The following is a 27626-nucleotide window of genomic DNA, read 5'->3' as shown; positions in this document are numbered from 1 at the left end:
CTGAGGGTGCCTATGAGGATTAAAATAGGATGATATTTAAGCACTTAGTTCTGTGCATGACATAGATTAGAGTACTTTCCACAAGCTCAAAAGATGGCTCTGTGTAAATTGGCTTTCTCTGTCAAGGATGGAAACATCCGCTGCTGTTAATATTTTTATAGATGTTATATTCTAAAATATCTTAGTTGCTGAAAACTGAAAAGGTTTATATATATTCTAAAATATCTTAGTTGCTGAAAAAATTAGGCATTTGTAGATAGAAAATTTCAGGTTGAAATAGGTGAACTTATAGTCCGAAAGAGACATCTCAAAGACAAAGTCATGAGGACTGAAAAGCTATTAAGAGCCTTGTAGGAAGAAAAGTTAAAGATTTTAGGAGATTGAAAAATGCCTAACTTTGTTTATTGAAGTAATTTGCAAGTGTTAAGACTTGAAATTTGATAACATTTGTGTGTATTAGGTGTAAGGTTTTAAAACTCTATAAATTATGACTTTAGTATTTACATTAAATAAATTTTCTAGGTATTATATAGTGCAGTGTATGAAAATTTACATAACCAAATTCACTGTTTCTCAAATTCTGTGACATAAAAACAGCCAAGGAATATGGGTTAATTTTCTCCTTTGAGAAAATTGTTATACATAAAAGATGTATAGATGAGGGTGGAATCAATGCGATTTATTTACAAAGTAAATTTTAATGGTAAAAATGAAATTTTCTAAATCTTTCTTCAAGGTCCTGAGCTTATGGGTGTTGGTTCCTTGCTGAAGAAGTACACAGCCCTTTTGTGCACACACATTGGAGATATACTGCCTGTGGCAGCCAGCATTGCTTCCACCAGCTGGCGGCACTTTGCAGAGGTGGCCTGCATTGTGGAAGGGGACTTCACTGGTACCTTTTTTATATCCTACCTTCAGACATTTATTTATTTTCAGAGATAGATAAGACTTAAAATTTATCACTTCCTGATAAACCTGCATGCCTTTGCCCCATACATTTTCTAGTCATGTTGGCTTTTCTCCTTTTCTTTTTTTACTTGCTTGACAATTCTGTTGGTGTAGGAGTTGTGTCACTGTAAATGTAATTAGTGATTTAGAGTCATACAGCCATTATTAACATTTCAATAATGAGGTCATTGGGAATTGTCTAATTTTATTTCAGCCCCATAAAAATTAGTTGCGCCTTTCAGGACCTTAATAATTTCCAGTATTTCTTAATATGTTTTCAAGTTAATTCTGTGACACTACAGCATTCTTATTAAGTGCTTTTTTACTGATAGTAAACTTAGTTGTAAACACTTAAGTTTTCTGAATAAAAGACAAGTTCACAGAAGTGTTGAAACACAGCGGTTTTGAAAAGTATTCTTGTAACTCAGAGGGTTCTGTTTGATACCTTTGTTTATCTTTTTCAAAATGAAAGATAAAATAATCCTGTAGAAATATGCTTTCCTTATTTTGTGATTTATCAGAATTTGAACATAGAACAAGCTTAGAAAGTAGTTTTATAGGATATATGGTTTTATTTAAATCTTAATGCTGTTTTTTTTCTTTTAAAATTTAGGTGTTCTCCTTCCAGAACTAGTAGTTTCTATAGTGCTTCTGCTCAGTAAAAATGCTGGTCTCATGCAGGAGGCTGGAGCTGTCCCTCTGCTGGGTGGCCTGTTAGAACACCTGGATCGGTTCAATCACCTTGCACCGGGAAAGGAAAGGGATGATAATGAAGAGTTAGCCTGGCCTGGCATCATGGGTATGACATCTTAACTTCTAGAACTTCTGCTGAGGAAAGTTTATCCTGATCTAACCTATTCTTGCCTTTTTATCCGAAAGGATACTTCACAAAGAGAAACCAATATTTGCCATTTTCACTGATGGGAGTATAAGTGGAAAATCAAGATAATCCAAATCAGAACAGATTTAGATTATATATAAGAAATGATTTTTCTGTTAATTGTTGTTACTTTCTGAATTGGACTATTTTAGAAAGTTCTGGAGAACCCTTTCTTGGGTGTTGCCTCCAGAAGGTACTGTTGCGGCGATTAGATATAGTCCAGCTTTGGAGGCTGACATCAATATGGGATGACTTTTTAAACTCATTTCTAACTGATGTTACTAAGTTGTGGAATTCCGATATTTAGCTGAGCACTTCCCTTATATGTACTGTCTATAGTGCTTACCAAATTGGGATGGAACTTGTCTTCTCAAAGTTTTCAGCTTTGACATTTTTTAAGTGTATGTTACCATACTGTGTATGGTTCTGACTTCCTGGACTCATAGAATTAAATTGAAGTTGTGGTTCATTTGTATTTTGTAGGAAAGCTCAGGCAAGCTGGGCTTTTTTCCCCTTCCATTGTAGACTGTCATCTTACAGGAGTTTCAAATAAGAAGTAACAACTATCCTGAAGAAAATAACAATAGGATATGGAGCATAGTTTTTAATTTTTTTATATCACTAGTATTTTTAGCACCATTCATTTGTGTTTATGAAGTTAAATGTTATTTTTGTCTCTATAGTTAGTATGGTTGAAGGCATTTAATCTGATTAAGCAGTTCAAATTTACTCATTTAAAAATCTTTTTTTATTATGAAATATACTCAAAAGTACAGAAAACAGCTCTGTGACTGATCATAGAGAAAATCATTTGGGGCGCCTGGCTGGCTCCATTGGTTAAGCGTCCGACTTCACCTCAGGTCACGATTTCACGGTCCGTGAGTTTGAGCCCTGCGTCGGGCTCTGTGCTGACAGCTCAGAGCCTGGAGTCTGCTTCAGATACTGTGTCTCCCTCTCTCTCTGCCCCTCCACCACTCTCTCTCAAAAATAAACATTAAAAAAATTAAAAAAGAAAAAAAAGAAAAGAACATCCATACAGATTAAGAAATGGAATGGTGGCAGGAACATCCTAAACACTGCTTCTTGTCTCCTGAAAGATACCTCTCTCTGGTCTTGTGTGGTTGCTGCTCCTCTACTTCTCTTTATCATTTTATCAGACAGGCTTGTGCTCCTTAATAGTTTGTTTAAATATTCTTATGTCTGTTTGTTTTTTTAAATTTTTTTTAAAATTTATTTTGAGAGAGAGCAAGAGTGAGGGAGGAGTAGAGAGAGAGGGAGACCCAAGAATCCCAAGGAGGGGCTCAGTCTCATGAGTTGTGAGATCATGACCTGAATCAAAACCAGGAGTTGTGTGCTTAACTGATTGTGCCACCCAGGTGCTCCTCTTATGTCTGTTTCTTGCTGGAATTAATTATGTCTATTTCTTGTTGGTTTGTAGGGTATGCTTTAGTACAGAATGCCAGGTTTCCATAGTGATTGTGCTGATTTTCATCTCCGTAGAGTGTGAGAGTTCTCACCATTCCACCCCTGTGCCAAGAGGTCACGTGTCATTTTTTCCCTAGGCATTTTGTCCACAGGTTCATTGTACCAGCACTCTTGGGTGAAAGGAGTGTCCTTGGTCACTCTTCGGGAGTACCACTTTTGTCAAAATCAGTTGACTGTCTCTGCCTGTGTCTATTTCTCATCTTGCAGCTTCCCTTTGTGACTTCTGCACTTGTTAGCACCCTCTGGTGCATTGTTGAATACAAATGGTGATACTGGTCAGCCTTGTCTTGTTTAGGAGCAAAAGAAAAGCTTTCCAAATTTCACACATGAAATATGAGGTTTGTTAAGGGATTTCTTTGTAGAAACCTTTTTTTAAAAAATTTTTTTAAGTTTATTTATTTTTTGAGAGACAGAGAGAGACAGAGCATGAGTGGGGGAGGGGCAGAGAGAGGGGGAGTCACAGAATCTGAAGCAGGCTCCAGGCTCTGACCTGGCAGCACAGAGCCCGACGTGGGGCTCGAACTCGTGAACCGTGAGATCATGACCTGAGCCGAAGTTGGACGCTTAACTGACTGAGCCACCCAGGCGCCCTCTTTGTAGAAGCCTTTACATATTAAGGAAGTTTCCTTCTATTCTGCTTTGCAATGAAGTTTTAATTAATCTCAGTGATCATATAATTTTTCTTTTTTCTGTTAACGTGTTAATTATTGATTTTTCAAAGGTTAAATCAGCCTTCTGCATCTGGAATAAAACTATCTTGATCGTATTATATTGGTCATATTAATATGTGTTGCTGGTCTTGATGTGTTTTGCTTTTTTCCAACAATTTTGCATCTGTGCTTGTGAATTGTAGTTTTCTTTTAATGCCCTATAAGTTGCTGATAATCACCCTTCCACTAACAAACAGGCTGTAATTTAGGAACATGACAGCTTCCCATGCAATCTCTGTTAAATTTCTTTTTGCAGTCTGTCAGCTGAGAATATTAGCTTGTTGGTAGAAACTATCTGAGGGATCCAGTAGTACAAAAACATAACAAGACATTTAAAGTTTTAGTAAGACAGGCTGTGCTAGTCTCTTAGAGTTACTTAGAGAATGTTCTTTCCTCTTCTTTTTTTTTTTTCCTCCCCAGAAGGGTATGTATAAGATTGGTAGAATTTGCCAGATAATCATCTTGATCTGTAGTGTTGTGAACAGTTTTTTTTTTTTTTTTTTTTTTTTTTTTTTTTTTTTTTTTTGGTTTTGTGGGTGGTAAGATAGAGTGGAAACCCAACTTTTTTTTTTTTTAACTATGGTGAAGTATACATAACATAAAATTTGTCATTTTAACCATATTTAAGTTTTCCATTCTGTGGCATTAAGTACATTCACGTTATTGTCCAACCAACACCACCATCCAGTTTCAAAACCTTTCATCTCTCCTGAATTGAAACTCTGTACCCATTAAACATTAACTCCCCATTCTCCACTCCCTCTCACCCTTGACAACCACCATTCAACTTTCTGTTTCTGTGAATTTGACTACTCGAGGTAGGTCATGTAAGTGGAATCATACAGTATTTGTTCTTTGGTAATTGTCTTACTCTATTTAGCATATCTTCAGGGTTCATCCATGTTATAGCATGTGTCAGAATTTCCTTCCTTTTTAAGGCTGAATAATGTTTTATTTTTTTTTATTTTTTTATTTTTTTAAATTATTATTATTTTTTTTAACGTTTATTTATTTTTGAGACAGAGAGAGACAGAGAATGAATGGGGGAGGGTCAGAGAGAGGGAGACACAGAATCTGAAACAGGCTCCGGGCTCTGAGCTGTCAGCACAGGGGCCCGATGCGGGGCTCGAACTCACAGACCGCGAGATCGTGACCTGAGCCGAAGTCGGTGCTCAACCGACTGAGCCACCCAGGCGCCCCTGAATAATGTTTTATAATATTGCAAACAAAATGGTTTATCCAGTCATCTCTTGATATACACTTTGGTGGTTTCCACCTTTTGGCTGATGTAACTAATGCTGTCATGAACATGGGTGTGCAAATGTATGTTTGAAGCCCTGCTTTCACTTCCTTTGGGTTAGAGGCTAAAAGTGGGATTGCTGAGTCATATGGTAATTCTGTGCTTAACTTCCCACCATAATGTTTTCCATAGTGGCTGTTCCATTTTACACTCCCATAGGCTGAGTACAAGGAAGGGCTCTAATTTTTTCACATCCTTGCCAACACTTGTTTTTTTCTGTTTTATTGATAACAGCCATCCTAATGGGACAAAGTGGTATTATAACATAGTTTTCATTTGGTTTTCCTTAATGGTTAGTGATAATGTATGTCTGTTCTTGTGCTTATTGGCCATTTGCATATCTTTGGAGAAGTGTCCATTCAAGTGTTTTTCCTATTTTTGAATCAGGTTTTGTTATTGTTGCTATTGTTGAATTGTAGGAATTTGTTTTGTATTCTGGATGTATATGATTTAGTTATATTTTCTCCTTATGTGTGGATTGCCTTTTCATTTTGTTGGTAGTGTCCAGCGATGTTTAATTTTGATTGAGTCCAACTTAACCTAGTTTTTCTTTTGTTGCCTATGCTTTTGGTGTCCTGTTCAAGAAATCATTGCCAAATTATATGTCATGAAGGATTCCTCCTGTTCTTTTCTAAGAGTTTGATATTTTATAGTTTTAGCTCTTCAAATCTTTGATCTGTTTTAAGTTTTGTATATGGTGTATAAGGTAAGGGTCCAACTTGATTTGTTTGCGATTGGATATTCAGTTTTCCTAGCACCACTTGTGGAAAAGATTGTCTTTCCCCCATTGAATGGTTGTGACACTCTGTCCAAAACATTTAACCATATATATGAGGATTTATTTCTGAGTTCTGTATTCTGTTCCATTGATCCAATTGTCTTTATGATGGTGCTACTCTGGTCTTTATTATTTCTTTTCTTCTTTCTTAGGGTTTAATCTGATATTTTTCTAGCTTTTAGAGAAATGATGTTTTGTTCATTGTGAAAACACAGATAAAAGTAGGGAGAATAGGATAATGAACCTGGATTTATAAGTATTCACATTTCAGCTTCTCCTCCACTTAACTTAGTGATTGAATGATTGAATCATTTTAAAGCAGATCTCTTTAAGACATTTTGACACACATTACCTGTTAATGATTAGAACTTCTTTTTGGTAATAAAACCTTAATATCATTATTCTGTCTAAGATTAACAGTGATTCCTTAATGTTACATGCAGTCTATGTTCCATTTTCCTGGATTATCTAAAAAGGTCTTTTTATTAGTGGTTATTTTGAATCAGCATCTAAATACATTTTGCATGTTATAGTTGGTTGATATGCTTCCAGTCTTTTTTTCCTTTAATAGTGTATCTCTAGGCCCTCCTCTTTGTCTCTGTGGTCATGCTCTTTATTTGTCAAAGAAGCAGGGAATTTGTTCTGGAGAATTTCATATTTTCTGAATTTGGTTGATTGCCCTCTCTTTTAGTCTAACATCTCTCAGTTACACTTTCTCTAAACAGTTGGTTATATGTATAGGGTTGATGAGGTTTGAATGCAGATTTGAATTTAGTTTTTGATAGAGTGTGTCTGAGGTCATGCTGTGTGTTTCTTGTTTCATTGGCTCTGAGGCCTGTGATTCTGTGTGACACCCACCTTCAGTTCTGTTCAGATGGACCAGGGAGTTCATATACAGTCTGTCTTCTATAAAATCCCCTAGCAACCTTGCCTTCATTTGTTTGGTTAGTACAAAGTACAATTTGTACAGGTAAGGACATGATCCTAGCTTGACTCCCCTCTTCAATCACCTCCCTGTATCATTTTTCAGTGATACTGAGTTAATGTCCTAGCACTTTGAAAGGTGACCAATGAGGCATTCTTCCTTCATCTTTCCCTTCATTCCTCCCCCCGCCTGCTTTTATTTTATTTATTTATTTTTTATTTACTTATTGTTTTTGAGAGAGAGAGTGAGCCTGGGAGGGGCAGAAGGAGATGGAGAGTGAGAATTTAAGCAGGCTTCATGCCCAACACAGACCCTGACTCAGGGCTCGATCTCCTGATTGTGAGATCATGAGCTGAGCCGAAATCAAGAGTTGGACACTTAACTGACTGAGCCACCTAGGTGCCCCTTTTTAAAATTTTTGACTATCATGAGCTCTTAGAATTTTATTGATTTAATGTTTATTAACTTATTTACTTCTTTGCTTTTTTTCCCCCTACTATATATATTTAAAGGTATAAATGCCCTTAAACACATATTTAGCTCTAGAAGTGTGGATCTATAGTATTTTCATTATCATTCATTGTATTTTTTCTATAGACATTTTTTTGTGGGAAGTCAAATATGAATTTTTATTTTATTTTTGTTACCTATTTGTAATTTAACTGCATTGTAGTCAGTGCATATGCTCTGTAACTTTATTCCTTTGAAATTTTTGGGATTTGCTTTATTGCCTTATACATAGTCAGATTTGCTATTCATGCTGCTCATGTGATATTGTTTTTGTTTTGTTTTATAATCATTGCATGTCCTTTGTGCATTTATTTATTTTTTAATGTTTTTATTTATTTTTGAGACAGAGAGACAGAGCATGAGCAGGGGAGGGGCAGAGAGAGAGGGAGACACAATCTGAAGCAGGCTCCAGGCTCTGTGCTGTCAGCTCAGAGCCCAATGCGGGGGTCAAACTCACAGACTGTGAGATCATGACCTGAGCTGAAGTCGGACGCTCAACCAACTGTGCCACCCAGGCGCCCCAAATCATTGCATATTCTTAGTGAAATTTTGTTTGTGGTATTAGTTACAGCGAGAGATATGTTAATCTCCTATTGTGATTATGGATTTGTCTATTTCCCTTTATAGTTCTTTTGCATGATTTGTTCTATTGCTTTATCTCTTGATCTATTGATTGATTGATTTTGGTTTCTGTATATGCAGAATCATTTTTTACAGGTCAGAACTGTAGAAATAATGAGGAGGTGACACAGATACGCAAAGCTGATTTGGAGAACCACAATAAAGATGGAGGCTTCTGGACTGTGATTGATGGGAAAGTATATGATATAAAGGACTTCCAGACACAGTCATTGACAGGAAATAGTATTCTTGGTAAGACCTCACTTTCTACTTCATGGTTAAAAGTTACAGCATGTGCCATTTTGAGCAGAGTATTTGTCTTTTAAGCGATCAGTTGAGTAAATTGTTCCACCCCCCACGTTTTAATCTACTGGTGACTTTGGTGTGTGGCCTATCAGCGAATTCAAGCAGGTTTGAAGAATTCCTTATCATTTTGCATTTGTTTCAACACCTGTTGAAACTTGTTTCAAATCCTGAGTTGGCGCAGGCAGCTCTGGGAGGGGATGAAAGATCATTATTATACTTTGGTAACCCTCACACTGGAGTCACCTGCCTGATCTATTTCCTACTTGACATTTCTACTATGGGTGTCTAAGCAAATTGTATTGAAATAATGTTGCTTTTGTTTTTTTTGTTTTAGCTCAGTTTGCAGGGGAAGACCCAGTGGTAGCTTTGGAAGCTGCTTTGCAGTTTGAAGACACCCGGGAATCAATGCATGCCTTCTGTGTTGGCCAGTATCTGGAGGTGAGGCTGTGTGCGTGGGCATCATGGTGAACGTCAGGGGAGACCTCCTCTGTATATTTGTGATAGGTGGTTTTTACCTTGAAGTATTATTGATAATGGGGCCTTTCGGTGGGGGTGCGTGTCATTAAGTGATACATATGAAGATCCTTTAGAAGTTTTTTCATAAATGAATTTATTTACACTTATTCGTGTTAAGATTTATGAAGTATTGGTCTTGAAAAATTGTAAAAGTTATTAATTTGTAACACATGTAGACACTTTTCCACACACAAAAAGGGGTTAACCTTTGGCCTTTATAGTTTTATTGTAAGCTTATGTAGAAATTTGAAGTGGCTTACTATCTTGAGATATATATTTTTGGGGGAAGAATTATCTAGTAGCATAATTCTTTAGAATAGAAGTATGTCCTACCTATGCATGAGCTTTGGAGTTTATATGTTGGGATTGGTTTTCCAGGTATAGATCCATAAGTAATAAAATTTATTAAATGCCACATAGGTAAGACTTAAAGCATTGCATAGGGAGAGATTGACTTTGCTTGTAAATGATCTAATAAGACTGGCAAAGTTTTTTTTCATCTGATCTCTTTTCTAACTGGTTTCTTTTTGTTAACATAAATTTATACCTCCACATATGTGGTCCTAGTTCACTACTCACAGCAGTCCTTTCATATTTTTGGGTTTTGGGGGGTGTTATTTATGCATGTAACAATTCAGTATATTTTCTGAAGTATACAGTCAATCTGTAAACTTCTATTTGATTCTTTAAGGAATTATCTAGTTTACCTGTTGTTTTTTAAATTTTTTAAAAAGTTTATTTGTGTGTGTGTGTGTGTGTGTGTGTGTATGTGTGTGAGAGAGAGGAAGAGGGAGAGAGAGAGAGAGAGAGAGAGAAACAGGGGAGGAACAGAGAGAAAGGGAGAGAGAGGATCCCAAACAGGCTCTGCACTGTCTGTGCAGAGACCCAGGTAGGGCTCGAACTCATAAACCGCGAGATCATGACCCAAGCCGAATCAAGAGTTGGACACTCAACTGATTGAGCTACCCAAGAGCCCCTCTAGTTTACCTGTTTATCTGAGCTTTGGTTTTACCACCAGTAGATCTGTGTGTTTACCGTTTGCTTTGTAGGGTGTGCCTACAGCACACAGCATGTATAGCAGCATAATAGGATGTAGGAAAAGGGTGTCCAGAGCATCTGCTTCTCTTCCTCATGGAACTTTGTCTCGTTTAGGGATATAAGCTGTTGCTCTTTTGGTTTTTATGTTTTCAATTAACCCTGTTTTCTCAGACTGATGATGAAATTTATCTTTCCAAGCCTGACCAAGAAGTTGTTACCATACCAGATCTGGGAAGTCTCTCTTCACCTCTGATAGACACAGAAAGGAATCTGGGCCTACTTCTCGGATTACATGCTTCCTATTTAGCTATGAGCACACCACTGTCTCCGGTTGAGATCGAATGTGCCAGTAAGAAAAATTTGCTTTCTGCTAACAGATTAGAAGGTTATTTTAGCTGAGTCTTACGTGCTATTTAGAATAGGAGAAGAAGAATCAACACAGTTGTTGGTGAGTAAAAATAAGGATCATGGGACTGTGACACTAAACCAATGAAATAGAAATAGTTGTGAATGGCTTTCATTTGCTCTCATGACCTGTGGCAGTAGAGGAAGCTAACAGGTGCATGGAAATATCAGTCCTATGTGTGCTCTCACTTTTGCTTCCTGTAACAGATGGGTTCAACTTGGCTGTCGTCTCCACGTGACATGGATTGGCTGTTCCTATTGGGGATAATATTCTTTTTGAGGATTGTGTTTTTACTAGACCCAAATACCTTTTGGGATTGCGACCTTTTTAATGACCTCAAGTAATAAAATTTCACTATATTCCATAAGATGGATTTAAAGTTTTCTTCACATATTCCTACATTTGTCTGCCAACCATCCAGCAAGCATTTACTGAGTAAATACTCAGTATGAGTTACCATGCTAGGTGCTCAATGCATTAAGTGTGGAATTAGACACATTTCTGCTTTTAGGTGCTTTTTGTGTGATGATGAGCCAGACATTATAATAGAGCAGTATGCAGGGTAGAAGAGCATGAAATGGAGACATTTGTAATTTGTTCTGATGGGGAAGAAACCCCATCAGAGGTGAAGGAGTAAGGACATTGGAGTCCCAGGAAAGTGAGTGTGTGAATCTTCTAGGCAGAAATACAGGTGTGTGAGGAGCATTTGTTAAGAAAAGTAGGGCTTCCTGTTGCTTGTGTATGTGTACTGTCAGGAGAGAATGCTAGTGGGCAAGGATGGTCAATGTACTTGGTCAGCCCAGCCTTCTGGAACAAGCCTTTGGTGTGCATGCTGGGCATTTTGCTGCCTGCACAGCCTCTCAGGGGGATGGACTCATCCTTTCCCTCAAATATTTGTAGTATGAGGAAGATACATTTCTTCTAAATCAGCAAAGAGGGTGGGAAATGAGAAGAGTCAGAGTAAAATTGATCAGAAGGTACTATGGGCCCTGGTGGGTGAGGGGCCTAAGCCATCAGAAACCACCTTTAGAGCAGTATCTTTGAGAGATTAGAGGGAGTTCTAAATGTAGAGACGTAGGTAAGGTCATGATCATATTTGTGTTTTAGAATTAATGTAGCACTTAGGAGAATGCTCCTGAATCTTCTAAAATCTAAATTTTCAGTAAAAGAACATGGAGTACATCCCAGATTTGATTGCTTGGGTTCTGGAGGACTATTTTGATAACAGAAGTCATTGAAAAAAATTTGTAGCAATGAACAAACTGATTCTTCATTTTTTTTGGTGAATCTCACTCCAGTTATCTTAGCAATTAGAATGAGCATCCACATTGGCACTGATGCATATTCTTGTGTGTCTAGCCATGCCTCACACAGGTCTCCTTTGTGAGACACACATAGTCTACTGGGTCTCCAGTCTCCAAGGATCTGTCTCTTACTAAGATCCCATGTTATATGATTAGTAGTCTCTCATTTTTATTACTAGATTAATGCTCTAGGGAAATATGTCCTGCCCTGAGCATGTTTTTTCTTTGTAGACCCCTTCTCATGTGCTGCTTTCCTACCTGGATGCTCAGTGTTTTTGTCTTTATCCAGATCTCCGCTCAGTTGTCACTTCCACAGAAAATCCTTTACCGACTCTTGAACAGTAGTGGAGGTCTATACTCTTGTACCAACTGTAGTACTTTGTAGCATACAGTTATCCTAATTGAAATTGAGTGATTGCTTGTGTAAGTGTTGCCTCCATGCTGCTCTCCCTAGTAAAATGCAATGCTCCAGTGTTCCCACAGTATCAGTAGAATCGGTCAGCTCCGTGTTTTACTGGGTATCTAGAAAAGTTGTACTGGAACTATTATACTGAGTTCTGATACCATGCTTAAGATGTAGTGAATAGCCAGAAGTGTTAACCTATTTTCATGCAGACATAGGAATTATAAGCCAGTGTATATAAATGTTAGATGTGACTCTTTAATATGAATGATGCTGAATTTTTCCTCTTAAATCAAATATTCACTTCTTTTATATCAATATTTATTTCTGAATAGTACACTCAAGTTTCTCTTTAATGTTTGCATATGTACTTTCTAGAGTGGCTTCAGTCATCCATCTTCTCTGGAGGCCTACAGACCAGCCAGATCCACTATAGCTACAATGAGGAGAAAGACGAGGACCATTGTAGCTCTCCTGGAGGCACTCCTGCTAGCAAGTCCCGACTCTGCTCCCACAGACGGGCCTTGGGCGACCATTCCCAGGCATTCCTGCAAGCCATTGCTGACAATAACATACAGGATCACAATGTGAAGGTGAGCGAGGCCTTCCCACACTTAGTATCCTTGGTTTACCGTAGAACTTTGATATGTGAACACTTTCATGTTCTCTGATTTGCTTAGCACAGACTTTAGTTACATATTATTTGTAGGGCTGGTTTTGAGGTAAGAGGCTGGTTCAGTTCTGGGTGCCTGACTCTTGACTTGAGGTCAGGTCACGATCTCAAGGTCGTGAGATAGAGCCCTGTGTTAGGCTGTGCACTGGGCATGAAGCCCGCTTAAGGTTCTCTCCCTCCCTTTGCTTCCTCCCCTGTGTGCATGCGCGCTGTCTTTAAAAAAAAAAAGAAAAAGAAAAAGAAAAAAAGGCTGATTCAATTCAATATGTCAGTGATGTTTTAGAAGCATTGCTGATTGCAAGTACATTAGAAATTGTGGCATGTAGTTTGGAATTTATGAGGGCGTGTTAGGTGGCTCTGAAGTTACCCTCCAGCTGTTTCTGTTACAGGACTTTCTGTGTCAAATAGAAAGGTACTGTAGGCAGTGCCATTTGACCACACCAATCACTTTTCCTCCTGAGCACCCTGTGGAAGAGGTTGGCCGCTTACTATTATGTTGCCTTTTAAAGCATGAAGATTTAGGTATGAGTCTTGACATTTTAGCTATACCATACATTTTTCAACTGACATGCAATGTGCATTCATTCTTACGCTGCCCCTTTTTAAAAATGTCTTTTACAGGTCACGTGGCATTATCTTTAGTTCATGCAGGAACACTTGGTATTGAGCAAGTAAAGCACAGAACATTGCCTAAATCAGTAGTGGATGTTTGTAGAGTTGTTTACCAAGCAAAATGCTCACTCATTAAGGTAAATACATTTTTATTCTTTTTTTTGTGCTTTGCAGATAGTTGGTAAAATATTTAAGTTGTCTTTTCATATTTAACTTTGTAGACGCATCAAGAACAGGGTCGTTCTTACAAGGAAGTCTGCGCTCCAGTCATTGAACGTTTGAGGTTCCTCTTTAATGAACTAAGACCTGCAGTTTGTAATGATCTCTCTATAATGTCCAAGTTTAAACTGTTAAGTTCTTTGCCCCGTTGGAGGAGGATAGTTCAGAAGATAATTCGAGAACGAAGGAAAAAGAGAGGTAAAAGATGGGAAAATGCTGTCAAAGTGTGTGCTTTTCCCCAGTACATTTGAGTCTGTGATTTGAGTGAAGCTGTTTGCTACTGCTTAGTACATGTGGATTTCCACAACTGCCATAATATTTGTTATGTGTATTTATGATTAAATAGACAAATCCTGCTTATTTTTCTTAGACATCAGATAATGATACAACTTTGCTATTGAGTATGTTATGATTTGGTAATTACTAAATTGATGCTGTACAAGGTAAATACTATAAACTTTATTAAATTGATGGGGAAGAGGAAGTGTTTTTTTTTTTTTTTTTAATCACTTGTTCTGGTAAATGAGATATATGAGAATGTTTATTCTTTTAGTTAATCTTGCCATTATTGTAAGGAAATGTTTTCCTTTGGAAATATTGAGTATTCTGATACATGGAGAATTGTTATAAAAGGAACTAAAAGAATTACTAATATTTTCAGGAAGCAACTATTTAGGGATGTGGAGAATTTTTATATTAAATGAGCAAAATTTGAGTACAAGTACATGAAATACTTTGGAATTTGGTTAATTATGATTATAAACACATTTTGCAGAAATTTCTGATTATATTCTTATGAATTATACCAATTTATTCACAGATAAGCTTATTAAACTATTATTTACTGAGTTTTTGATGGACATTATGAACAATGATGTCATAAAAGACTAACTTTGTGTTAGAAGCCGTCCTGAATTGATTGTTCTTGAGAAAATTCTTAACCATAACAATTTGCCTGAATCCTAGAGATGCTCTGAATCAGGAAATCATGGTAGGAATGCTTCTGAGATCCCTTTAACCTAGGTAGTGAGGAAATTCATAGTAGAGGCACAGACCTGGGAGACCACCATCTCAGCTTGAGGAACAGTGATTCCCTCACCACCTGGCCATCACCTCCATGGATTCTGAGGCCATGTTGTCACCTCTTAAAGTTTCTTGTTGTGGGTTTAAATATTTAGTTGTGTGAGTTTGAAGCTGTTTTTGTTTTTATTTTAAGAAAATCAAATAACTTATAAATGATTATTACTGGTGCTGTGTTAGGCTCACCAAAAGCACCCTTAAATTTGATGATTCACTGGACTCAGAAGAGCTGTTATACTCACAGTTACCGTTTATTACTGTGAAAGGATACAGATTAAAATCAGCAAAAGGAAAGGCACATTGAGGGAAATCCAAAGAAAACTAGGCCTAAGCTTCCAGTTCCCTCCCAGTGGAGCTGCACAGGGCCGTGCTTAGTTCTCTCAGCAGTGATGTGTGACAGCATGTGTGAAGGGCTGTCAGCAAGGATGCTCACCTGAGCCTTGGCGTCCAGGATTATTATTGCGGGTCAGTCACATAGACATATGGGGCCTGCATGGTTACTCTCAGTTATTTAGACTCTAGCTTCCACAGTAGAAACAGGTGATAACTGTAAGTCACATTCTTAGCATAAACTGTTCAAACTGGAAAACATGGCCTTAGACCTCAGGCATACAGAAACAGTTTTCTCAGGCAGAACATGTCAAGGACTTCGATCTCAGTTCACAGGAGATGGCCAAGTGCTGAAAGGACAGTGTTTCTTGGGAATTTGCAGAGTTTGGGCAACCCAGACCTGCTGTGTTGGTGTTTACTGCTCATGTGTATTATTAATTATATTCCTTATTATATTACTTGCTGAGAAGAAATAAACTAAAAATCTTGAAAGGGAGCAAATATATGAAAGCAACACCACATATCACATTGAAAATTCAATAGAAATTTCCCAAATTAAAGAGACTAACATAGTAAAAGGTATCCAGTTAATTCAGTTCAGTTGCATAGTGGTGACAGATTCATTGCATTGGTTCAGAATGGGCAAGCTGGGGACAAATGCAGCCTGCTGCTTGCTGTATGTTGCCCATGAGCTAAGATTGGGTTTTGAATTTTAAAGTTACTTTTTAAAAAACCAAAAGAAGAATAATATGTTTGACACATGGAAATTATATGAAGTTTAAATTGAAGCATCTGTAAATAAAGTTAGCTGCTTTTCAGCTTGCAACAGCAGAATCCAGTATTTGCAATAGACTGGCCTGCAAAGACTAAAATATTCACCATCTATCTGGCCCTTTAAGAAAAAGTTTGCCGACTACTGGGCTTCTCTTTCTGTATGACCATCATAGCACCTTCCCCATCTTTCTGTACATGATGTGGAGTAGCAGAGTGTTATTATTGAATGTCATGTGAGAATAATCATGATAGTTTTTACTTTTGTAGTTTGAGCATTTCAGTTGACAGTGGTATTTACATGTTTGAGTAAAATAGGTCCTTTACCTTCATGCATATTTAATACTTCTTAATTTAAAATTGTATATAAGTAAATGAATTTTATAATGAAAGATGTTTTTAATCATAGTTCCTAAGAAGCCAGAATCTACAGATGATGAAGAAAAAATTGGAAATGAAGAGAGCGATTTAGAAGAAGCTTGCATTTTGCCACATAGTCCTATAAATGTGGATAAAAGACCCATTACAATTAAATCACCTAAGGTGAAGTATTTTCTGTGATTCTGAGGCTGGCTGAATAGAGAAACAGCACATAGCAAGGGAACCCATAAGTATTGTCACTTTGTCCTTGAGCATCTATAAGATAGAGAGTGTAGTGGGTTACTATACATATGGGTGACCGCCCCAGTCATGCCTAACACACTTGATTTATGGTGTCCTGGTTAGATCGATAGCTGGAAAAGTGTTCCCTTTTACTTTTAGTAGTACATTATATCATTATTCATTTGCCATTCGTTCACTGAATGTATACTTTGCTCTAGAAACTGTCCTGGTCACATAGGCTGTTGAAACCTATGATAATTTAACTTTGTATAGTATGTTAGTCTGTTCCAAAGTATGTAAGTATAGAGATTATAAATTCATTTATAAGCCTATTTATGGCATAGTTATTTTTGCCATAAATTAGTTACTTAATTTAAAGTATTTTACCAATTTAAACGTACTTGCATTTATTTATAATTTATTTGAGTAACTGTTTCAGAGCCCATGTTAATAAGGTAAACTAATGGTGAAAATGGCTTTCCTTTGTCAGGATAAATGGCAACCACTGTTGAGTACCGTTACAGGTGTTCACAAATACAAGTGGTTGAAGCAGAATGTTCAGGGTCTCTATCCCCAGTCTGCGCTCCTCAGTACAATTGCTGAATTTGCCCTTAAGGAAGAGCCAGTGGATGTGGAAAAAATGAGAAAGTGCCTACTAAAACAGGTAAAATTTGCTAAAAACATTCTTCTCTGCATGGGATAATATACACAACATTTAACTGTATGCATTCATATTTTGCAGTTGGAGAGAGCAGAAGTTCGTCTGGAAGGGATAGATACAATTTTAAAACTGGCAACCAAAAATTTCTTACTTCCATCTGTGCAGTATGCTATGTTCTGTGGATGGCAAAGACTTATTCCTGAGGGGATTGATATAGGGTAAAACTTTATTATAACATTTTTTCTTAATAAGGGAAATTCTGGCAACAAGACATTATTTTATTGAAATTAAAAGTCTGGCAATATTCTGATTTTTTTTTAAATGTTTGTTTATTTTTGAGAGAGAGAGAGCACACAAGTGGGGCAGTGGGGGGGGGGGGAGTGGGCAGAGAGAGAGAGAGAGAGAGACAGAATCTGAAGCAGGCTCCAGGCTCTGAGCTGTCAGCACAGAGCTCGACATGGGGCTTGAACTCATGGACTGTGAAATCATGACCTGAGCCAAAGTCGGACGCTCAACTGACTGAGCCACTCAGGCGCCTCCTTTCTGGCAATGTGCCAAGTAAAATTCTTTATCTTTGAAAGGGAACCTCTTACGGATTGCCTAAAGGATGTTGATTTGATCCCACCTTTTAATCGGATGCTGCTGGAAGTAACTTTTGGCAAGCTATATGCTTGGGCTGTTCAGAATATTCGAAATGTTTTGATAGATGCAAATGCAAAATTTAAAGAGCTTGGTGAGTTAAAAAAAAAAATCTGATGTTTAAAAGGCTGTATTAAGATTGCTGTTGAAGTATTGCCTGTAATCATGTTAGCATTATCTTATAGTTTGGCTCTTAATTATATGTTGTGGAAACTTACAAATGCTAATTTTTTGCTCTTTGAGAAGACTTTAATAACTTTGTACATTAGAATGATAATCTTTAAAAAATTTTTTATTTTTATATTTATAGATATATAAATATATTTATATTTTATTTTTATTTTTTGAAAATGTGCACACACGTTCCTATGCGTGGGGTCAGGGGCAGAGGGAGAGGGGGAGAGAGAATCTTAAGCAGGCTCCAATGCCTAGTGTGGAGCCCCAACTCAGGGCTTGATCTCATGACTGTGAGATCATGATCTGAGCTGAAATCAAGAGTTGGACACTTAACTGACTGTGCCACCCATGTGCCCCTAGACTGATACTCTAAGCTGCTTTAAGGTTTCTCAAATTTTAAACGGAACTTTCAAAATTCAGCAGAAGACACACTTTTGTAGTGTCCTAATACTAAGCTTTTACATTTTAACGTTTTCATGTGTATCACTAACACCATATACCCTAAAGTGTATATCCTTTATTAATACTTAATTTCTTGAATAGTTTGAGCACCTGCAGAGAAATGCTAGGATTGGTTTTGTGGAAGAGAAGTGAAATATGACTCTTGTATATGAAATAAAATGAGTAAGCCACCAGGGATATTTAGAGGAGCTGCATGATAAGTTTTGCAGACAAATGGAAATAGCTATATGTGGATTGATGGTGGTAGGATTATTGCAAAGCAATGAACAACTGCCTGATGTCCACACTCTTTGGAAACCCATTGAAAAACATAGTTTTTAAAAAATTGCTATTGCTTTCCTCATCTGTATGTTCTTATATCCACATGCAAGAAATTTATGTGGGTGCTAATGCCATTTAGGTATCCAGCCTGTCCCTCTACAAACCATTACCAATGAGAACCCGTCAGGACCAAGCCTGGGGACGACCCCACAAGCTCGCTTTCTCCTGGTGATGCTCAGCATGCTCACCCTGCAACATGGTGCAAACAACCTGAACCTCCTGCTGAACTCTGGCATGCTTGCCCTGACACAGACAGCACTTCGGCTGATTGGTAGGTTGACACTAGTCATTTATGAAAATGCTAAGGTTTTTCCTTCATCTTTTCTTTCTCTTTATAAATTTTTTTTATTGTGGTAAAATGAAAATAACATAAAATGTATCATTTTTTTACAATTATTTTATTTTATTTTTATTTTATTTATTTTATTTTTTTTCAATATATGAAATTTATTGTCAAATTGGTTTCCATACAACACCCAGTGCTCATCCCAAAAGGTGCCCTCCTCTATACCTATCACCCACCCTCCCCTCCCTCCCACCCCCCATCAACCCTCAGTTTGTTCTCAGTTTTTAAGAGTCTCTTATGCTTTGGCTCTCTCCCACTCTAACCTCTTTTTTTTTTTTTTTTCCTTCCCCTCCCCCATGGGTTGCTGTTAAGTTTCTCAGAATCCACCTAAGAGTGAAACCATATGGTATCTGTCTTTCTCTGTATGGCTTATTTCACTTAGCATAACATTCTCCAGTTCCATCCACGTTGCTACAAAGGGCCATATTTCATTCTTTCTCATGAGGGTACAAAAAAGTTATGTAACTAGATACTGGTAATGCTTGTACAACACTGTGGATATGCTTAATGCTAATCAATTATAAAGTTGTTTAAAATGAACAACTTTATAATTGATTAGCATTAAGCATATCCACAGTGTTGTACAAGCATTACCAATATCTAGTTACATAACTTTTTTGTACCCTCATGCAAAGCCATACCCATTACTATCATTTTAAACAACTTTATAATTGATTAGCATTAAGCATATCCACAGTGTTGTACAAGCATTACCAATATCTAGTTACATAACTTTTTTGTACCCTCATGCAAAGCCATACCCATTTAGTGGCAGCTCCTGATTTCCCACTCCTCCAGCTTTTGGCAAACAAATCTGTTTTAAGCTCTGTAGATTTTCCTATTCTGAATATTTCATATAAATGTAATTTTTATATTTCATATAATTTTTAGCCTTCTGTATATGGCTTATTTCACTTAGCATGTTTCAGTACTTCATCTCTTTTTATGGCTAAAATATATGGATATACTACATTTTATTTATCCTTTTATCCATGGTTGGACATTTGGCTTGTTTCTACTTTTTGGCCATTGTGAGTAATGCTGCTAGGAACATTTGTGTACAAGTTTTTGTTTGAACACCTGTTTCCATTTCTTCTGTTATATACCAAGGAGTGGAAGTGCAGGGTCATAAGGTTATCCTATGTTTAACATGCTAAGGAACCTCCAGTCTTTTCCCTAGCACTGCACCATTTTCCATTCCCCCTCAGCAATGGACTGGCTTCTAGTTTCTCCACATCTTCACCAATAGTAGTTTTTCTCTGGATGGATCAAGGCCATCCCAGTTGCTATGAAGTGGTATCTCATTGTGGTTTGATTTATATTTTGCTAATGTAAGGACATTGAGCATCATTACACATATTTGTTGGTCATTTGTATATCTTCTTGGAGAAATTTCTTTTTTTTTTTTTTCTGGTGTGTCAGTTCTGCTTTACTTTTTTTTTTTAATTAAAAAAATTTTTTTTATGTTTATTTATTTTTTAGAGAGAGACACAGAGTGTGAGCAGGGGAGGGTCTGAGCAGGCTCCAGGCTCCTAAACAGACTCCAGGCTCTGAACTGTTTTCACAGAGCCTGATGTGGAACTTGAACTCACAAACTGCGAGATCATGACCTGAGCTGAAGTTAGACGCTTAACCAACTGAGCCACCCAGGCGCCCCTTTTTTTTAATTAAAAAAAATTTTTTTTTGTATTTTAATTTACATCCAAGTTAGTTGGCATATATTGCAATTATGGTTTCAGGAGTAGAATCCAGTGATTGATTCATCCCCTATGTATATAACACCCAGTGCTCATCCCAAGTGTCTTCCTTAATGCCCCTTATTTAGCCCATTCCCCCCACCCACAACCTCTCCAGCAACCCTCAGTTTGTTCTCTGTATTTAAGGGTCTCTTATGTTTTGTCCCTCTCCTTGTTTTTATATTATTTTTGCTTCCTTTCCCTTATGTTCATCTGTTTTGTATCTTAAATTCCACATATGAGTGAAGTCATATGATATTTGATATTTGTCTTTCTCTAATTTCACTTAGCATAATACATTCTAGGTCCATCCATGTAGTTGGAAATAGCAATATTTCATTCTTTTTGATTGGTGAGTAATACTCCATTTTGTGTGTGTGTGTGTGTGTGTGTGTGTGTGTGTGTGTGTGTATGTGTGTGTGTGTGTGTACATTTCCATACATTGGCTATTGTCAATAGTGCTGCTATAAACATTGGGGTGCATGTGCCCCTTCAAAACAGCACACCTGTATCCCTTGGATAAATACCTAGTAGTGCAATTGCTGGGTTGTAGGGTAGTCCTTTTGTGATTTTTTGAGGAACCTCCATACTGTTTTCCAGAGTGGCTGCACCAGTTTGCATTCCCACCAGCAACGCAAAAGAGATCCTCTTTCTCTGCATCCTGACAAACATCTGTTCTGGCCTGAGTTGTTAATGTTAACCATTCTGACAGTTGTGAGGTGGTATCTCAGTGGTTTTGATATGTATTTCCCTGATGATGAGTGATGTTGAGCATTTTTTCATGTGTCTATTAGCCATCTGGATGTCTTCTTTGGAGAAGTGTCTATTCATGTCTTTTGCCCATTTCTTCACTGGATTCTTTGTTTTTTTTGTGTGTTGAGTTTGATAAGTTCCTTTATAGATTTTGGATACTAACCCTTTATTTGATATGTCATTTGCAGATATCTACTCCCATTCCATTGATTGCCTTTTAGTTTTGTTGATTGTTTTCTTTGCCCTGCAGAAGATTTTTATCTTGATGAGGTCCCAATAGTTCATTTTTGCTTCTGTTTCCCTTGCCTCCGGAGACGTGTTGAGTAAGAAGTTGCTGTGTCCAAGATCAAAGAGGTTTTTGCCTGCTTTCTCCTCGAGGATTTTGATGGCTTTCTGTCTTACATTTAGGTCTTTCATCCATTTTGAGTTTATTTTTGTGTATGGTGTAAGAAAGCGGTCCAGGTTCATTTTTCTGCATGTCACTGTCCAGTTTTCCCAGCACCAGTTGCTGAAGAGACTGTCTTTATTCCATTGGATAGTCTTTCCTGCTTTGTCAAAGATTAGTTGGCCATACGTTTGTGGATCCATTTCTGGGTTCCTTATTCTGTTCCATTGATCTGAGTGTCTTTTTTTCTGTCACTACCATACTGTCTTGATGATTACAGCTTTATAGTACATCTTGAAGTCTGGGATTGTGACACCTCCAGCTTTGGTTTTCTTTTTCAGGACCATTTTGGCTATTTGGGGCCTTTTTTGGTTCCATCCAAATTTTAGGATTGTTTGTTCTAGCTCTGTGAAGAATGCTGGTGTTATTTTGATAGGGACTGCCTTGAATATGTTGATTGCTTTGCGTAGTATTGACATTTTAATATTTTTTCTTCCAATCCAAGAGCATGAAATATTTTTCCTTTTTTTGTGTGTCGTCTTCTATTTCTTTCATAAGCTTTCTATAGTTTTCAGTGTATAGATTTTTCACCTTTTTGTTTAGGTTTATTCCTAGGTATTTAATGTTGTTTGGTGCAATTATAAATGGGATTGATTCCTTGGTTTCTTTTTCTGTTGCTTCATTATTGGTGTATAGAAATGCAACCAATTTCTGTGCATTGACTTTATATCCTATGACTTTGCTGAACTCATGGATCAGTTCTAGTAGTTTTTTGGTGGAATCTTTTGGGTTTTCCATATAGAGTATCATGTTGTCTGTGAAGGATGAAAGTTTGACTTCCTCCTTGCTGATTTGGATGCCTTTTATTCCTTTGTGTTGTCTGATTACTGAGGCTAGGACATCCAATACTATGTTGAATAACTGTGTCGAGAGTAGACATCCTTGTCATATTCCTGACCTTAGGGGAAAGGCTCTAAGTTTTTCCCCATTGAGGATATTAGTGGTGGGTCTTTCATATATGGCTTTTATGATCTTGAGGTGTGATCCTTCTATCCCTACTTTCTTGAGGGTTGTTACCAAGAAAACATGCTATATTTTGTCAAATGCTTTCTCTGCATCTATTGAGAGGATCATGTGGTTCTCGTCCTGTCTTTTATTGATGTAATGTATTACATTGATTGTTTTGCAGATATTGAAGTAGTCCTGCATCCCAGGTATAAATCCCACTTTGTTGTGGTGAATAATTCTTTTAATGTATTGTTGGATCCAGTTGACTACTATCTTGTTGAGAATTTTTGCATCCATGGTCATCAGGGAAATTGGTCTGTAGTTGTTCTTTTTAGTCAGGCTTTGGGTTTGGAATGGAAGCTTTCCTTCCATTTCTATATTTGGAATAGCTTCAAAAGAATAGGTGTTAACTCTTCTTTAAATGTTTAGTAGAATTCCCCTGGAAAGCCGTCCAGCTCTGGGCTCTTGTTTCTTGGGGATATTTTTGATTACTAATTTGATTTCTTTACTGGTTATGGGTCTGTTCAAATTTTCTATTTATTCTTGTTTCAGTTTGGTAGTGTATATCTTTCTAGGAATTTGTCCAATTCTTCAGATTGCCCCGTTTATTGGCATAGAATTGTTCATAATATTCTTTTGTTATTGTTTGTATTTCTGCAGTGTTGGTTGTGATATCTCCTCTTTCATTCTTGATTTTATTTATTTGGGTCCTTTCCTGTTTCTTTTTGATCAAACTGGCTAGGGGTGTATCAACTTTGTTAATTCTTTCAAAGAATCAGTTCCTTGTTTCATTGATTTGTTCTGTGTTTTTTTGTTTTTTGTTTTTTGTTTTTTTTTTTATTTCAATAGCATTGATTTCTGCCCTCATCTTTATTATTTCCTGTCTTCTGCTGGTTTTGGGTTTTATCTGCTGTTCTTTTTCCAGATCTTTAAGGTATAAGGTACGTTGTGTATCAGATCTTTCTTCCTTCTTTAGAAGGTCTGGATTGCTATTTACTTCCCTCTTATGACTGTCTTTGCTGTGTTCCAGAGGTTTTGGGCTGTGGTGTTATCATTTTCATTGACTTCCATGTACTTTTTAATTTCCTCTTTAACTTGTTGGTTAACCCGTTCATTCTTTAGCAGGATATTCTTTAGTCCAAGTATTTGTTGTCTTTCCAAATTTCTTCTTGTGGCTGATTTCAAGTTTCATGGTGTTGTGGTCTGAAAGTATGCATGGTATGATCTCAATTTTTTGTACTTGTTGAGGGCTGATTTGTGTCCTAGCATGTTATCTGTTCTGGAGAATGTTCCATGTGCACTTGAGAATGTGTATTCTACTGCTTTAGGATGAAATGTTCTGAATATATCTGTTAAGTCCATCTGGTCCAGTGTTTCATTCAAGGCCATTGTTTGCTGGTTGATTTTCTGTTTAGATGATCTGTCCATTGTTGTAAATGGGATTTTGAAGTTCCCTACTATTATGGTATTATTGTCAATGAGTTTCTGTATGTTTGTGATTAATTGATTTATATATTTGGGTGCTCTCACATTTGGCGCATAAATGTTTACAGTTGTTAGGTCCTCTTTGTAGATAGACCACTTAATTATTATATGATGCCCTTCTTCATCTCTTGATACAGTCTTTATTTTAAAATCTAGTTTGTGTGATATAAGTATGGCTACTCTGGCTTTCTTTTGTTGACCATTAGCATGATAGATGGTTCTCTATCCCCTTATTTTCAATCTGAAGGTGTCTTTAGGTCTAAAATGGGTCTCTTATAAACAGCATGTAGATGGATCTTGTTTTCTGATCCATTCTGTTACCCAGTGTCTTTTGATTGGAGCATTTAGTCCATTGACTATTTTCAGGAAGCAACTGTTTAGGGATATGGAGAAATTTTTATATTAAATGAGCAAAATTTGAGTACAAGTACATGAAATACTTTGGAATTTGGTTAATTGTGATTATAAACACATTTTGCAGAAATTTCTGATTATATTCTTATGAATTATACCAATTTATTCACAGATAAGCTTATTAAACTATTATTTACTGAGTTTTTGATGGACATTATGAACAATGATGTCATAAAAGACTAACTTTGTGTTAGAAGCCGTCCTGAATTGATTGTTCTTGAGAAAATTCTTAACCACAACAATTTGCCTGAATCCTAGAGATGCTCTGAATCAGGAAATCATGGTAGGAATGCTTCTGAGATCCCTTTAACCTAGGTAGTGAGGAAATTCATAGTAGAGGCACAGGCTTAGGAGACCACCATCTCAGCTTGAGGAACAGTGATTCCCTCACCACCTGGCCATCGCCTCCATGGATTCTGAGGCCATGTTGTCACCTCTTAAAGTTTCTTGTTGTGGGTTTAAATATTTAGTTGTGTGATGTTTGAAGCTGTTTTTGTTTTTATTTTAAGAAAATTGAATAACTTATAAATGATTATTATTACTGGTGCTGTGTTAGGCTCGCTTATTTGCTGCTCTGCTTCATCCCTGCTTGCCGTCGTGGCATCCATTTGAGATTGCATCTCAACTATAGCATCTTTAACTTTGCCCTGACTAGATTTTATATCGTTTACCTCTGCAGAAATGGGTTCTATGCTTTTTTTCAACCCCAGCTGGTATTCTTATTATTGTGATTCTAAATTCTGGTTTAGACATCCTGCTTGTGTCTGTGTTGATTAAGTCCCTGGCTGTCATTTCTTCCTGTCCGTTCTTTTGGGGTGAATTCCTTAGTTTCATCATTTTGGAGGAAGAAAAAGATTTAATAAAATAAAAAGTAAAAATTGAAAAAATTAAAAACAACAGAAAAAATCAAATAAAGGATGTTAGATCCTAGGTGCGTTTTGGTCTGGTTGTTGAAAGAAGCATGATAGAATAGAGAACAAAGGGAAAGAAAAAGGGAAAAAAAATAAGAAAACATTTGGAAATTTAAAAAAATACAATAAAATAGAATAAAATGAAAGGATGAAAGTAAATGGAATAAAAAATTACAAAAAAATACAGTAGAAAAAAATTAAAAATCTTTTTAATAAAAACATAATTTCTGTTTTCACAAATAAGAAAAGAAAAAGAAAAAAAATTGAATAGATGGACCAGCTAACAGAATGAAATATGAATGAAATTACATCCTGTTTCTTCTAGCAGTCAAACTATGAAGCACTTTATAGTCCTTCAACTAAGCAGGCAGAGAGCCTTGTGGTGGTCATCTAGAGCTTGGCTGGCACAGTTGGACGTGATGGTGCTTCTTAGCTTACTGGGGTGGATCGTTGTGGTGCATGAACACGTGTATGCACATGCGTGTGATAGGTGAAAATGGTGTCACCCAGCTACCCAGTCTCTAGTATCAGAACTCCGTGCTCTCATGTACTGGCAATCAAGCACCCTTTCTTTGTCTCCGGCTTCCATCTACTCCCTGCTTTTATACTGTGTGGGACCACGCCGTCAGTGTGCAAGGTTGCACCTCCCTCTTGAATTTCATCTCAGATGAGGCTGTTTCCAAATCCCTTCTGAGGGCCCTGTGGCTTTGACCTGCTCAGACCCTCTTGGGGAGGGTCTCACTGAGCAATGGCCAGTTGCCAGCCTGCCCTCAGGAATGTTCACATGATGGTACTGTTGCAGATGCCTAGATACTGTGGCCTAGATATCTGTGGGTGCCAGCCAGCCCCAGAAAAAGTTGGCGTGATTGTGTAGCAGCAGTGTTTCAGGGATTATGGTAAATCACAATACATGTCTGGTGCCAGGCTTCACAGCCCCTTAACGTCATGTTCCAACACCAGCAAATATGGCTGTTCTATGGGTTCCACTGGGACCTTTGCCTGTGGGGAGGCTGCATAGCCTCTACCAAATGTCCTCTCAGCAGGGGAGCTGCCTCTCCTTATGTGGCCAGAGGACCCCCTCAGACCTTGCTGTTGCTCCTGGGGATTCGCCCATCTCATCAGAGCTCTGCCACATATCGAGAGTTTCAACTCTGTACTCCCCTTTTATAGATCCTAATGGTATTTACAACCTTCTCCTTTCTCCTTCCTCCCTTTCTTGTTCAGTCCCTTATGGGTGTTCCCACTCTCTTTCTCTCAGCTACTTTCAGTTGGAGTGCTTTTCCCCTACTCTTCCCTCTGTCTCTGTCCTCTCTCTGCAAGCAAAAATAGCTCCCTACCCTCCGTGGCTTTTCTCTTTCCCAGTTCTCCTCTCCATGCTGCATCCCTGCTAAGTTCTGTGGCTTACGTTATGCAGATTGTTGTGTTGATCCTCATATCAGTTTTCTGGGTGTACAAAATGGTTTGGTGCTTATCTAGCTACATTTCAGGAAGGAGGGAAGCAGAAAACTTTCAGCTGCTCTGCCATCTTGGCCTTTCTTCTCTTTCTTGGAGAACTTGCTATTCAAAACTTTTGCCCAGTTTTAAATTGAGGTATTTGTCTTTGTATTGTTGAGTTGTAGGAGTCCTTTACATAGTCTGGATACTAGACCATTTTCAGTTATATGATATGAAGATATTTCCTCCCACTCTGTGGGTTGTGTTTTACGCTGATGCACAGAAATTTTAAATTTTGGTGAAGTCCAATTTGTCTGTTTTTCTTTTGTTTCTTGTGCTTTTGATGTCATGTTCAATAAACCATTGTCAAATCCCAGTTAATGGGGATGGCTCACTGTGTTTTCTTTTTTTAAGTTTTATAGTTTTAGTTTTTATAGTTAAGTCTTTAGTCCATTTGTAGGCAATTCTTACTACGG

At 37.4% G+C, this 27626-nt stretch overlaps 1 protein-coding gene across 5 annotated transcripts in view; it reads left to right on the top strand.

Annotated features, from left to right (window-relative positions):
* The window catches only part of HERC2 (HECT and RLD domain containing E3 ubiquitin protein ligase 2), a 273779-nt gene that overhangs the window by 111900 nt on the left and 134253 nt on the right, over positions 1-27626 (top strand). For 4 of the 5 annotated variants that reach the window (XM_078448928.1, XM_078448927.1, XM_078448929.1 and 1 more), the window contains 14 exons: positions 737-892; positions 1562-1747; positions 8239-8409; positions 8798-8901; positions 10189-10366; positions 12509-12723; positions 13193-13325; positions 13425-13552; positions 13637-13832; positions 16225-16358; positions 16909-17082; positions 17161-17297; positions 17661-17812; positions 18758-18949. In XM_078448928.1, coding sequence (XP_078305054.1) covers positions 737-892; positions 1562-1747; positions 8239-8409; positions 8798-8901; positions 10189-10366; positions 12509-12723; positions 13193-13325; positions 13425-13552; positions 13637-13832; positions 16225-16358; positions 16909-17082; positions 17161-17297; positions 17661-17812; positions 18758-18949 — 2256 coding nt within the window. The remainder of the gene's footprint in view (positions 1-736; positions 893-1561; positions 1748-8238; positions 8410-8797; positions 8902-10188; positions 10367-12508; positions 12724-13192; positions 13326-13424; positions 13553-13636; positions 13833-16224; positions 16359-16908; positions 17083-17160; positions 17298-17660; positions 17813-18757; positions 18950-27626) is intronic. The other variant, XM_078448930.2, reaches the window with a different exon arrangement.

The sequence above is a fragment of the Panthera onca genome, chromosome B3, assembly GCF_046562875.1.
Source record: "Panthera onca isolate mPanOnc1 chromosome B3, mPanOnc1 haplotype 2, whole genome shotgun sequence".
Taxonomy (NCBI): Eukaryota; Metazoa; Chordata; class Mammalia; order Carnivora; family Felidae; genus Panthera; species Panthera onca.
Note: the sequence above shows the minus strand (reverse complement) of the source record. Positions and strands in the feature narration are given on the sequence as shown.